The sequence below is a fragment of the Anabrus simplex genome, chromosome 5 (assembly GCF_040414725.1).
Source record: "Anabrus simplex isolate iqAnaSimp1 chromosome 5, ASM4041472v1, whole genome shotgun sequence".
Lineage (NCBI taxonomy): Eukaryota > Metazoa > Arthropoda > Insecta > Orthoptera > Tettigoniidae > Anabrus > Anabrus simplex.
In genome coordinates, this window is record NC_090269.1 from 340,052,267 (window position 1) to 340,066,493 (window position 14,227).

Consider the following 14,227-nt stretch of genomic DNA (forward strand, 5'->3'; position numbering starts at 1 on the left):
TGCTGCAATAAATGAATGTTTAATTCTATTCTTGTTTTCATAAACTAAAATGCAACTTTCAGTGCAGCATTTTTTTCTGTCCATATCTTATACTATTGGTGCTATTTTATATAATATGTTTTCATATTGCAGCTCATCAAATGCAACTTTCGAAATATGACTACGTTTTGTTATTGCAGTACCATGTCATATTCCTTACCTCTTGGCAGTGAAGGTATACCATTACTAGCGATGGTGTGTTATGACTAGTGAATGTGTATTGTTCGGCAGAACTGACATCAATAATCCACTTTCACTAAAGGGGTCAGTGAAGGTGCAGGTATACCTTCACTGAAACTTCCACTTCCACCATAACATATACACCGAGTGGCCAAAAGTCGTGGGAAGACACTGAATGTGATGTTAATAACGAGTTGCTCCTCTGCGAGCCCTCAACACGGCAGCAACACAGCGAGGCATCGACGCCACAAGGTGTTGGAATCGCTCTGGAGGGATCTGGACCCGCCCATCTTGCACTGCTACCCACAATTGGTTTTGTGTAGTTGGTACGGGGTACATGGAGCGTACATCAGCATCGACAAAATCCCATAAATGCTCGATTGGATTAAGATCGGGGGATCTGGAGGGCCAATCCATTGTCGTAACTTCACAGGAGTGCTCCTCCAATCACCAGCGTGCCACCACAGAGCGGTGACATGGTGTATTGTCCTGTTAAAACATGGCATCTCCATCAGGGTATTCTGGGGCAAGAAAGGGATGCAGATGGTCTGAAAGAATGTCCACATAACATGGACCTGTCAGCGCTCCCTGTACCCGGACAATGGGGCCTTACTGCGACCATGACAACGCTTCCCACGCCAGAACTGAGCCACCTCTCGCCTGGACACAATCTTGTTGACACACAGGATTCATAACTTCATGGCGCATACGCCACATTCCCACGCGCCCATCAGCTCGATACAACTGGAACCGGGATTCATCGGACCATACCACACGCCGCCACTGTTCCGTGGTCCATTGCGGACACATGCACGTTGTTGAGCTCTGTGACGAGGTGTTAAGAAAGGGACACGAGTTGGTCGTCGACTGGTGAAGCCTATGCGGTGCAGGTACCTCATTACAGACCTGGTGGAGTGGGTTCCTGACTCCCAACATTCAACTGGGCGGTGATCTGACTCACAGTAGTCTGTCGAGAGCGCAGTATAGCTCTTCGGAGGTGACGTGATGTCCTTACGTTAGACACCTGTAGTCTTTCCGTGCGGCGGATTACGCGGGTGGTAACAGGTAACATTCTCTTAGAGATATTGAGGATCCACCTTCGACACTGTTGACCTCGGAAACCCGAATTCACGTGTAATCTCCGCAATGTTATGACCCATGCACCGTGCGCCGATGATCGTCTCACATTCAAAGTCGGTTAACTGGCGACGTGTTGCCATCTTCACGACACCGGTGTCTGCCACAGACTGCTCAGCTACGCCGCAGCAAGCCGCAATGCTCAGAGGTCATACACGGCACAGTTTCTAATGGGATATCCCTTCCCGTGACTTTTGCCCACTCAATGTATATAAACTATACCGTAGATATGCAACGCGGTTATTGAGATTAATGACCAATAATATTTGTACGTTTGGTGAGTACAGATGAACTATTCATCTTTACCATTCATTTTTCACACTTTTTAAACTCAGTCGCTATATTTTATTGAAAGTAAGAAATAAAAAAAACTCATTTGTAATGTTATTTTCAAACTTGTAAAAATACATAATGGGTGGTTATTAATTGTAACAACTCTTTCAAGTTGGATAAATACATATCAATTATTCATATTTATTTGTCTTTCGTACATACACTTTTTCAAAATGGGTTGGTTTATTTGGTTTATTTCATGAATAGTTCAGTGAAAATAAGATCCAGAAATTCAGGCTCACTGAAAGTATTTTTATGAAGTATTTTAACTTTCAAACCAGATGAACATTTTACTAACGTGAAAATGCTTTAAATTGACAATATTAAAATAAAGTATGTCTATATCCAAGTACAACTTTCAAACAAAATTAATTATACCTTGAATGTCATAAAGTATTTTTAAATGTTGAATATCAAATCCAATATTTAATGAACTATTCAAACATTTATATATAAATCGCCGTTGCCCCTTGAAATACAGTTATGTGACTGTACTGTCGTACAAATACTACAATACTAACCCGCAGCACATATAGTGTATAATAAAGCAATATAATCTTGCAGTACTGAACAAGAACTTTCCTGGGCAGAGTTCTAAGACGAAGTATTTCACATAAGTGTCTTCTATAGGAGCAATGACGATATGTGGTTAAGGTTTGAAGAAGTGTCAGTAATTTGGCATATGCAATAAATGTTGTAAATTTTAAAAATTTGGATCATTCAGTTCATAAAAATCTTCAAATGTTTACAAAAAATAAACCTTATTTTATCATATAAGCTATCATGGCATTTTGAATTATCCAGTATGTTTTCCTCATATATTTAAATTTGACTGAATTGCTTCATTCTCCCGCATGTACACATCTGTAACCCGAGATCCCCTGAAATGGAATATTTTCGAGCATATTTGGGGAGTGTCTGGTCAAAAGGTGCTATTTCCACCTTAAGAAAGTTATAGGAAAAGCGCAAGGGAAGTAAAATGAGAGGTACACGGAACGAACCCCTGATCGGGTTTGGTACAACATTTAAGGAATTACATCGTTTTATTCTGTATTGCTCATGACCTTCGATAGTATACAACTACGGCAATGCATATGGAAGAAATACTGATTTTTATTTTGAAGTGGAAATAGCATCTTTTAACATATGCACTATGTCCTCTGGTATGGGCTAGAATGAATTTGTTATTTTCATTGACTATCTCATTCTCATCCTTCGCTTTGATAATATGAAAGTGACCGAGGTATGAGCGATGCTAGTAATACCATTCCTTATACAGCCAGTCAGTATTGAATGGTATGAAAATATTGCTCTCAGGATCAGTTGGTGCATGCATTTCAGTGAGCTTGAGAGAATGATATGTAATAACAACTTCTGGTTCGGTGAGGAAAACAACGAGACACTGCCTCACTCCTCATTTCCCTAGTATGCCTCTTCAGTGATGCCTAGGCCATCCAAGACAGCTGTTGGTGGAGTTGTGGAGGATGAAACCAGCTTTCGCGCTGAATACTCAGCATACAGTAGGCCCGAGGGCCTACAGATTACGAGGTGTCATGTGGTCTGCACGACGAATCCTATCGGCCGTTATTCTTGGTTTACCGAGCTCGATAGCTGCAGTCGCTTAAGTGCGGCCAGTATCCAGTATTCGGGAGATAGTAGGTTCGAACCCCACTGTCGGCAGCCCTGAAAATGGTTTTCCGTGGTTTCCCATTTTCACACCAGGCAAATGCTGGGGCTGTACCTTAATTAAGGCCACGGCCGCTTCCTTCCCACTCCTAGCCCTTCCCTGTCCCTTCGTCGCCATAAGACCTATCTGTGTCGGTGCGACGTAAAGCAACTAGCAAAAAAATATATATTCTTGGTTTTATATACCGTGAGATTCACTCAGACAACCTCAAGAATGAGTACCAGGTTAATCCCTGGGGGCAAATGGGACCCTGCATAAGGTGAGCCAATCGATTCCACTTAGTGCCGTGGTTACGGGTAGGGGAAATCTTTACCTTCAAGGCATCATGGTATATGTTGTACACTTCGCGTTACGGGTGCAATATAGAGTTCAGTTTTCGTTGTGTGGAAGCAAATTCTCATAGTTCACGTTGGCCTTCGTTCCATTGTCATTAGAAATATGACTGTTTCGACACCATGGCAGGATAATGAGGACTAGGCCACATAAGCCACATACAAGAGCTATAACATATTTCCAACAATTCTGCTCACTATGGATAACATTAGTGCAGGGAGGATGGCTGACACCTCTGAAATATCTTATTATCTGAGGGCAACCTGCGTTACCAACTGCGTTGATATACGTTAGTTGTGGTAGGTCAGAATACACGTCTTTCTGGAACGACAAAAAATGGCAATTACTTATATCTAAATATCTCAGAGATGGACTACTAATAAATGCATTCTCTTTGTAAAGTGTCAGATTGGGGTTGTCCGATAGATACAGATTTTGTAGTCGAGGTGTGCAATGGAACGTACTAGGGTGCAAGTAGTGAAGATTATTTCCAGAAAGAATCAAAGATACGAGCGAATCTAGGCCACAGAATGCCCTAACGTCAATGTGAACGATGTTGAGGTGTGAAAGATTTAATACTGAAGTAGATTCCATACCAACAAAGTAAGATTCAGGAATTATTTTCATTTCTCGGATTTTAATTTTGTAATATTCTCCTTTTTTAATCTCTTCTTTTCCTCTTTCTTTCCAATTTGGAACTGCAGTCGTTTTTATATGCTCCTCAGAACTCAGTTTTATTCGGTCCATAGAATGATCTCCACATGGTCTACCTTCAGAGTTATTGGCGCAGTCGTCTGGGTGTTCATAATTTGATACAAATTTGTCTGTTTCGTCACCTGCTACGTTCAATGTTCCAGACAGTGTTACAGATTCATGCAGATCACTTTCCAAGTTTTTCAGTTTTGTTGGTATTACTTTTGTTGTTGTTGTTGTTGTTGGTATGACCTCATTTTTAATTATTGTCTCTTCAAGTCCGTCAGTTGTCTGATCTGATATTGTATCATTAAGCTTCGAGTGATGATCAGGAGTATGAAGTCCACAGTAGATTTGATCGATAGAGGTTTGTGTTTTAGTCTCCCGACAAGCTACATTTCCAATAGCAATAACCTCTTTTAAACTTGTCATACCAGAAAACATTTCATTTGAAAATTTTTTAAAGTTACAATAACTAATATCCACGATTTTTATTGACTTACTATACAGAAACACATGATGAGTTCCAGAATCTAACACTTGATTATTTTTCAGGTAAAGCCTTTTAAGAACAGGACAGCACTTAAATGTTTCTGGGTGGATATATTGTAGTTCATTATCTGACAAATCCAACATGAAGAGAGAATTCATACCACAGAAACCGTCTTTATGGATACTGTAGATAAGGTTGTTGGAGAGATCAAGACTTCTTGTAAGACTATACGAACTGAACTGGCGCTCGTGTACAGTTCGTATAGACATATGTCGTAGGTCGAGAGAAGAGATGTTTTCTTCTCGAAGAACGATAGTAGCTGCCTCTGGAGTTAGATCTACAGCCAGGAAGATCAGTATAACCGATATCATCAACCAAGAACACCACCTAGAACAAAGTATGTATCTGTAGTTAACAATGACATACAAGAAAGTAATCCAGGTCATATTAATATTAATGTATATAAAAAGCTTCATGCATTCCTTTATCCTCTAACACTTTTAGACACTACCAACACACATATGTACCCCTGTACGTCAGGGAAAATATTCTTTATGACTTCAAATTTCTCTCCAGGAAGTTCCAAACTGTACCAGACATTTGTGTGTTCTCTTTGTTACAATTGGTTAATATTCCAATGATCCCCAAGGAGCTGAGGTTCTTGGCTGTGAAATAAGTGACCCAGTGAAAAAGGGGCATATCGATGGCTTACTTCTAATACCACATCTATCCAAATGCTTTTCCTACCTATTATATCCCTTAAGACCGGCCACGCCTTGATATGCACATATTGATATGCAGTCCATGAGAAGAATTTGTGTTGTGTTCATTTTTCTATGCTAATCTGTAAATGTTAATTAACTTTGCCATACCATATTTATAAGGATGTTTTTTGCATGACGAATTTACCCATTCCTTCAGTATAATGTATTTAAGGTGCTTTTTCCTTTACACATTAGCATAGGAAAATTAACACAACGAAAATTGTTCTGGTGGCCTGCATATCCATAAAGTATGTGGCTTGGAGTCGTGAACAACCTTAAGGAAAATAATGGGAAGGGAGAGCATTGAGACACACGTGGTATTACAAGTAAGCTATCGATACGCCACAAAACAATAAATTTATAGGAATGAGGATTTTCTGTAAGCCTGTAATCTGTAGAAATGGGTCATGGAATTAGAATTATTGAAACTTGTTCTTAAAAGAGACAACGTTACACACAATCTGTTGAATATTTTTTTAAAAACAATAACAATGGGTATGTCGCATATGCGGATTAGGCACTGTGCTACTAAGCATAATAATATACTTGGTTTATATGGTAAAAGGAAAGGATTCGAGAGTGCATCACCATTTTAAATAGGGCAGTGGATACTGAAAAAGAAACTATTTTGAGTTTTATTAATGAATTAATGCTTATATAGGAAGAATCCGTGGCTCAGGTGGCAGGGCGTCGGCCTCTCACCACTGGGTTCAGTGGTTCAAATCCCGGTCACTCAATGTGAGATTTGTGTTGGAAAAAGCGGGGGCGGGGCAGGTTTTCTTCCGGGTACTCCGGATTCCCCCTGTCATCTTTCATTCCAGCAACACTCTCCACTATCATTTCATTTCATCTGTCAGCCATTAATCATTGGCCCAGAGGAGTGCGACAGGCTTTACTGACTAGAAAATGGGTTTTAAGATTTCATTTTCATAACGCTTATATCATTGCAAGGAACAAGAACCAATGATCAATGGTAAGTTTGTCAGGATACTAGAATCTATTCATTTCCTAATCTCTTCTTTCCAGTGCAAGACTTCTTGTACTGTTATCTCAGTAACTGATAAAATGAAGCTTATATAGATGGTACAAACAGCAATAGAATCTGCAAATCCCTGAACTTAGCAACCTTTATTTCTCGCACACTGGGGAACTTCACAGCTATCACACCGTCCTCGATGCTTGAGTGACCACGAGAAGCGGTGTTTCTCTAATTGATGGCCGGGCTGAGTGGCTCAGACTTGAGGCACTGGCCTTCTGACCCCAACTTGTCAGGTTTGATCCTGGCTCAGCCCGGTAGTTTGAAGATGCTCAAATACGTCAACCTCGTGTCGGTAGATTCACTGGCACGTAAAGAGAACACCTGCGGGACTGAATTCCGGCACCTCGGCGTCTCCGTAAACCGTCAAAGTAGTTGGTGGGACGTAAAGCAAATAACATCACTAATTTATGCAAATATCTGTTGTATATTCTATCCCCGTTAAAGAAACAAAGCTCGTCTGTCACAATGGTCTTCTTATGCATTATTTCCCGTAAGTCTGGTCACGCCTCCCAGCCATGGATATGTACTCTATCAGAACATTTTTCGTTATGTATAGATGAATATACCTGACAGTACCGCACTATAGGAATGCATGTTAGCATGCCGTATTTACGCATTTCTACATTATGCTGTATTTAAGATTCATTTTTCTTAACACCTGTGCATACGATTTTTTTTATTTTTTTTTTGCTAGTTGCTTTACGTCGCACTGACACAGATATGTCTTATGGCGACGATGGGATAGGAAAGGGCTCGGAGTGGGAAGGAAGCGGCCGTGGCCTTAATTAAGGTACAGCCCCAGCATTTGCCTGGTGTGAAAATGGGAAACCACGGTAAACCATCTTCAGGACAGCCGACAGTGGGGTTCGAACCTACTATCTCCCGAATACTGGATACTGGCCGCACTTAAGCGACTGCAGCAATCGAGCTCAGTCATACGAAAATTAACACAACGAACATTGTTCTGATGTACTGCATATCCATATATGACTGGGAGGCGTGACCAGTCTTATGGAAAATAATGGATAGGAAGAGCATTGTGACATACGAGATTTTGCTTCTTCACCGACGATATACAACGTTCTCTTCCACCTAATCAGTAATCACATTACCATTGCTCTCCTTATATCAGAAGAATTAATCCCACAGTCTATTGCATTCACTTTGGAAACTACGCAAACAGTATGAACCATTCATTTTTATTGGCTTACTTCAATCATATTGGCCAGTGGAAAATGTTGATTCATAAGGGTAGCTACATATGCGACATTCGCCAGTCTTCCATTACAGATAGCCGAAAGTCATAAAGAAGACATGGGTATGAGGTTCATGGCTATAGTTCGTAACTATGACAGATGACGGTACAGGCTACGTGATCATATAAATATCTCCAAATTACGAGACATGAGGCATATGACTCTTTCCCAGTATCCCTCAAATGTTGATAAATATCTGCCCCTATCGACGGATTCAGACGGCTTCAGAAAGTTATGATGAAGTAATGTAGCGAACAGTAGTAAAATACAATTTTACAAAGTAGAAATTTAATTTTAATAACTCTGTAACCATTAATGATAGAGCAATAACTTTTGGCACACTGTTTTATTGAGCAGTTTTCTTAAGCGTTAACTACAACAACGAATGTAGGTCTTTATTTATAAAAAAAGGTATAAAATATTCGAAAAATTTATGAAAATTTGTATAGCAATATCCGAAAATTTAATACAAGACTATTTTACCAAAAATTATGATTTTAGCCCATTTTTAACTACATACTGTGGGTACTAGCTGTAAAAATATAATTCATGTCACATGACTATTTTCCGAGTTTGAAGTGAATCGGATGCCGTTATGCATCACTAGACCAAGCGCCAAAAGTTGGTTGCGAGATAATCGCGTTTAAATTTGGTTCTATGTGTAAATTCGAGCGAACATAATTTTGCTAAATACGATATTACTGGTGTTGTAGGATAATAGATTGTACCTTCTCACCAAATTTCAACATTTTTATAATCGCACTGCATAGATTTTCTTGAAGAAATGGCGCTTAGTCTACTGATGCAATTTAAGGTCTTTCTCAAGTACGAATAATGCATCACGATGCTACACCGATAACCCCTTACTGTTGAGTATCTACAGAGTAAAACTTCAAAAAACATGACGTGGCGGCAGCCATGATTAAAACCTGAATCTCCTACTGTCCGGAAAGGCCCGCTAAGTGCTTGATCCACTGCGAGCCGCGCCACAACTCCAGTACATTATTCAAGTTTTAGATGGAGAAATTCTAGATGGGAAGCTATTCTCTAAAGTCGTTGCTATAACGACTTACTGATTTGAGGAATTTCAACTTATCTGAGTCAAATACATTGGTAAGACATGAGCCATTGTAGTCTGTACAATTTTTGAATGGACTTTCCTTCACGATAGGCCTATTAGGCCTATATTCTGAGAGTAGGCCTACAGTATTGACGTGATACTTTTAAGCCTGTGGGTAAATTTTGTTCTGCTTGAAACAGAAAATGTGATTCCAGATATTTTCTCCCATAAATACACACAAATCACTGGACAGGTAATAAGATTGTTGCACTCAGTTCATTCAAACCTGAAATCAGGATCTCCATTAAATCCATGTACGTCATCCACGATGTCAGAATCTGCTTGAAGATTCTGGTAAAATTGTTTGGCATCTGCAGGTATTAGGTGCATCAGCAAACAAAAGTATCTTAGTTTGGCTTCAGAGATAGGTTTCCCCCTTTTGGCCACAGAGGTATTAATGCCTGGTGAAAGGGAACTCTACTTTCCCGTGGTCGTCCCTGTCTTGACTTATTAAGATTTACTTCCTGAATTCACCATCAAATTCTAGAGAATGATTTTCAGACGCAACCTTCTTAGCAAGCTGCATTAATAGCATTGTCCTTCTCCTTACTTTTGGAACTTCGTCACTTGATAAACCACTCAATGTATCACCACGTAAAAATGTCAGCACTATCGAAAACGCGGGCTCACTCGCTGTCATCCGCGCGCCATGTGAGGAATGTGGCGCTTGGTCTAATGATGCAAACAGGAACATCGCATAGTCTACTGATGCAATTTACATTTCTACTGATTCCCGCTTTGTCGCTTAGGTTTTCTGTTTACTAACAACTAACGGCCTCTTGTAATGCATTGGGGAATTTTTTATAAATAGTTCAAGCCTTCCTCTACAAGATGGGGCTAAAATCTCAATTTTCGTCAAATGGCGCTTAGTCTACTGATGCATAACGGCATCCAATTATCAGTCTTAAAAAGGTCATCGCAAGGAATAAACTGTCATGAAAATTAATCAGTAACTAATAAGCTAATAACAATTTACGATGTCCATTCATTGCAAGTGGTAATCTTTGTCCACCTAGTGTAAGTACCCCTGTCCAAATTATGATGGCAAACATAGTCATTTTCCTCTAGTTTATTATGGTCCTCACAGACAGGTGTCCTTAACGGTCAGAAACTTTATAATTTATTAGAGCCTTTAAAAGCGTGCAACCGACCGAGAGGATTCGTCACACTGACCATGCATCACCACGTAATCTGCAGGCCTACTGGTTGAGTAGAGGCCGTTTGGTACGCAAAGGCATGTTATGCCACGCCTCGTCTTCCTGCGTAGGGTTGTCCATTGGCACAGCTTACTGAGTTGATGTAGCAGAATTCCCGCTTCGATTTCGGGGCCTTGCAGTTTAAAGTGGCAACTAACTTATTTTTCGGTACGGTTTTCGGATGGCCCATCGCTTCGCTACTGCCACTGGCGTTTCAAGATTAGTTTTGTCATGAAAGGTGCGATATTTCCCTTCTCAGTGCAACAGTTTTGACGTAAATCGAATTAACATTCGTCCTTTCCATAACATACCAGTGAATGATGCCTTTTCTACAAATTGCTTTACGTCCCACTGACACAGATAGGACTTATGGCGACGATGGAATATAAAGGGCTAGGAGTGTGAAAGAAGCGACCGTGAACTGAATAAAGGTACAGCTCCAGCATCTGGCTGGCGTGGAAATCGGTAACCATAGAAAACCAACTTCAGGGCTGCTGACATTGAGGTTCGAACCCGAATGCAACCTGACAGCTAAGTGACACAAACCATACGGCCACTCGCTCGGTGACAGTTAATGAACCATTCTACGTATTACGTCACTATATTAAATCAAACTCATTCCCGTAATGCTAGGAAACTACCCTTTAAAATGTTATGCTTACCTGCATTTCTTAAAGCAGAGCATTGCCTAGAAGTAGTCTTCATACAAAGTACTGCAATGCTTCCTTACACCTTCACTTCAGTAACAGTTTTTGAAATGGAGATCTGAAACGTAAAAGCAGACAAAACGGCGTGCATTAGATATGAAGATGCTGTTTCTGACATGTCTAGTAATTAATTCTACTGTGCACTGAATATGTTAGATTGAGACCACATATAACCTAAGAAAGGACTGCGGAAGCAATTACTACAAGTTCAAGAAATTGTAAATTCAATTTACATTACTTCCTTCTTTGTTTTATAGTTAATCAGACCATTTATGGAAATAATTATTCTGTTTTTCAGATAATATTTTTAAAATGTGTTTATAACTTATTATAAGTTCATTTTGAACTTACGTATTATAACAATTTATTTTTCATACAGTACTTGTAAATTGGATGTAGTAGAAGTATTGGAGTAACAATCTCTTGTTCCCCTGTGTGGGGGGCGGTAGTAAAAACCCACGGAATCCCCAGCATGTCGTAACAGGCGACTAAAAAGTGTCACAGGGGCTCTTAACTTGGGAGCGTGGGTTGGCGACCACGGGGACCTTAGCTGAATCTTGGTATTGCTTCCAATTACTTAGCCAGGCCCCTCACTTTCACCTATCGTATCCGACCTCCCTTGGTCAACTCTTGTTATTTTTGACCCCGACGGTATTAGGTTGCGAATCCTAGGGAGTCTTTCATTTTCACGCCCTTAGTGGGCCTTATCTTCCTTTGGCAGATATCTCCATTTTTCGAAGTGTCGGGCCCCTTCCATTTTTTCCTCTCTGACTGGTGTTAATAGAAGATTGTTTTTCAGTTGTACTTCCTCTTAAAACAATAATCACCACCACCACTACCTCACAATCTCTTGATGGTATAAGTAAACAATTAAATTTCTTTTGCTACCGTGGACAACGGCCGAGTAGTATAGCAAGTGGTCCTGAGAGACAGTATACCACTTACTATGAAATATAAGTGGGTATCTCGGACATATTCTGAGTCATGGCCATCCTTGTGCTCAGACTGCTTGGACTATACAATTCACCGATCGTCCCTAATCCCATAGATTAGAGAGCCTCACTCGGGCCATGTGTAAGTAGGGTAGCGTCCTGCTTCGTAGAACTGACCGAGCTCATAACATTTTAAGTAAGCTTCGGACCTATGGAAGTAACGGAATCCCACGTCCGTTTGAAAAGCGAGGGATTCTTTGGAAACAATTTGGCACAAGAAATAGAATTCGATGGGAAACTATCAATATTAATAGGGCTTGTGGAAGAAATAAAGTAAAACTGATCGATTCAACAAAGAGGATGCATATGGTTGTGTTAGAAATTGATGATATTCAGGTAAGGGGAGATCGCGGTGTAGGACTAGCGTGCCTGCCTCTTACCCGGAGGCCCCGGGTTCAATTCCCGGCCAGGTCAGGGATTTTTACCTACATCTGAGAGCTGGTTTGAGGTCCACTCAGCCTACGTGATTAAAATTGAGGAGCTATCTGACGGTGAGATGACGGCTCCGGTCTAGAAAGCCATGAATAACGGCCGAGAGGATCCGTCGTGCGACTACATGACACCTCGTAATCTCCAGGCCTTCGGGCTGAGCAGCGGTCGTTTGGTAGGCCATGGCCCTTCGGGGCTGTTGCGCCGGGGAGTTTGGTTTGGATTTTTGGGTAAGGGGAGATAACAAGGAAGAGATAGAAGATTATAAATTGCTTTTGACGGGTGTTAAAAAGAGAAAGGCAGAGTGTGGGTTAATACTGTTCGTCAGGAATACTATTGCAGCAACATTGTTTCCGACAGGCATGTAAGTGAGCGAATAATGTGGATAGATTTGGCAGCTGGAGGATTTAGGACGAGAATTGTCTCAGTGTACCATCTGAGGGTGCAGATGGGGATAAAGTTGACAAGTTTCATGAAGCACTGAGTGACATCGTAGTCAGGGTCAACAGCAAGGATAAAATAGTGCTAATGGGCGATTTCAATGCGAGAGTTGGAAATAGAACTGATGGGTAGGAGAAGGTGATCGGTAAATTTGGGGAAGATATGGAAGCCGGTAGGAATGAGAAGCGTCTACTGGACTTCTGTGTTAGTATGGGATTAGCAATTACGAATATATTCTTCGAGCATAAGGCTATTCATCCCTACACATAGGAGGGAGGAAATCTGTTTGGATTGTGCGAGTATTCCGGGGATTTTTTGATGATAGAGACCACTATCTGATATGTCATGAAATAATTATCTCTTTTCTGTTTGCTTTACAATTTGCCTTATGTCGCACCGACACAGATAGGTCTTATGGCGATGATGGGATAGGAAAGGGCTAGGAGTGGGAAGTAATCTGCCGTGGCCTTAATTAAGGTCGACAGTGGGGTTTGAACCCACTAACTCCCGGATGCAAGCTCACAACTGCGCGCCCATAATCGCACAGCCAACTCGTCTGGTAAGTATTTCTAGGCCTAGAATAGAGAAAATGGCATCCGTCTCCAGACGAATAAGGGTAGAAAATCTCCAGGACGAGGAAATTAGACAGAAGTACAAGGATATGATTAAAGAAAAGTTCCAAACAATAGACAGTAAGCAGGTTAAGGATATGGAACCAAATTCTGTAAAGATGGGCAAAGGCAAACATCTTCGTGGAATGATGAAATGAGGACTGATTGGAAACGTAAAAGCAAGGCGTATCAGAAAGGCTTCAAACAGGGAGTAATGCAGACCAGAAATTTTACCTACATAAAAGAAACAGAGTGAAACAAATGTTGTTGAATCGAAAAAGAAGTAGTGGGAAGATTTTGGTAATAACCTGGAAAGGCTAGGTCAAACGACAGGGAGACAGTTCTGGGCAGTAATGGAGAATCTTAGAAAGGAAGGGAAAAAGGAAAGGAATAGTGTTGCAGACTTAACGCTGAAAGGCATGACAGTCTATAATGATGACGTATGTATGCTTTGTCTTCACTCTATACTGAGAGTCAACTCAAGACTTTAGCGGTTCCTTTGATGTTAGTCAGACTTCTGGTCGGTGAAAAGGCTTCCGCAGCGCCAAATAGTTCCCTACGTTTGTTGCTTGTTCCTGAAGTCAGGAGCTTCCTTCAGTTTGGTTAGATATTCTGGTGAACTGACTTGACGAAATACAAATTTTTGCCCTGTATAAATGCGGAAAATACATCACAGGTTGTATGTTATTCGGGTTCGTTACCAACTCTTACATTTCATACGTAGATGGCTATGAATAGTTATTGTTCTCAGTGGTGTATGCAGCAAAATAATTTAAT

General features: G+C 40.7%; 1 protein-coding gene across 2 annotated transcripts in view; it reads right to left on the reverse strand.

The window, feature by feature from the left end:
• Window positions 1-1,677: 1,677 nt before the first annotated feature.
• Window positions 1,678-14,227, reverse strand: part of LOC137500923 (toll-like receptor 13) — a 159,966-nt gene continuing 147,416 nt past the window's right edge. For both annotated transcript variants that reach the window (XM_068227652.1, XM_068227651.1), the window contains exons 2-3: window positions 10,933-11,035; window positions 1,678-5,282 (exon numbers count right to left, since the gene is read on the reverse strand). In XM_068227652.1, coding sequence (XP_068083753.1) covers window positions 3,746-5,282; window positions 10,933-10,955 — 1,560 coding nt within the window. In that variant the 5' untranslated portion in view covers window positions 10,956-11,035 and the 3' untranslated portion in view covers window positions 1,678-3,745. The remainder of the gene's footprint in view (window positions 5,283-10,932; window positions 11,036-14,227) is intronic.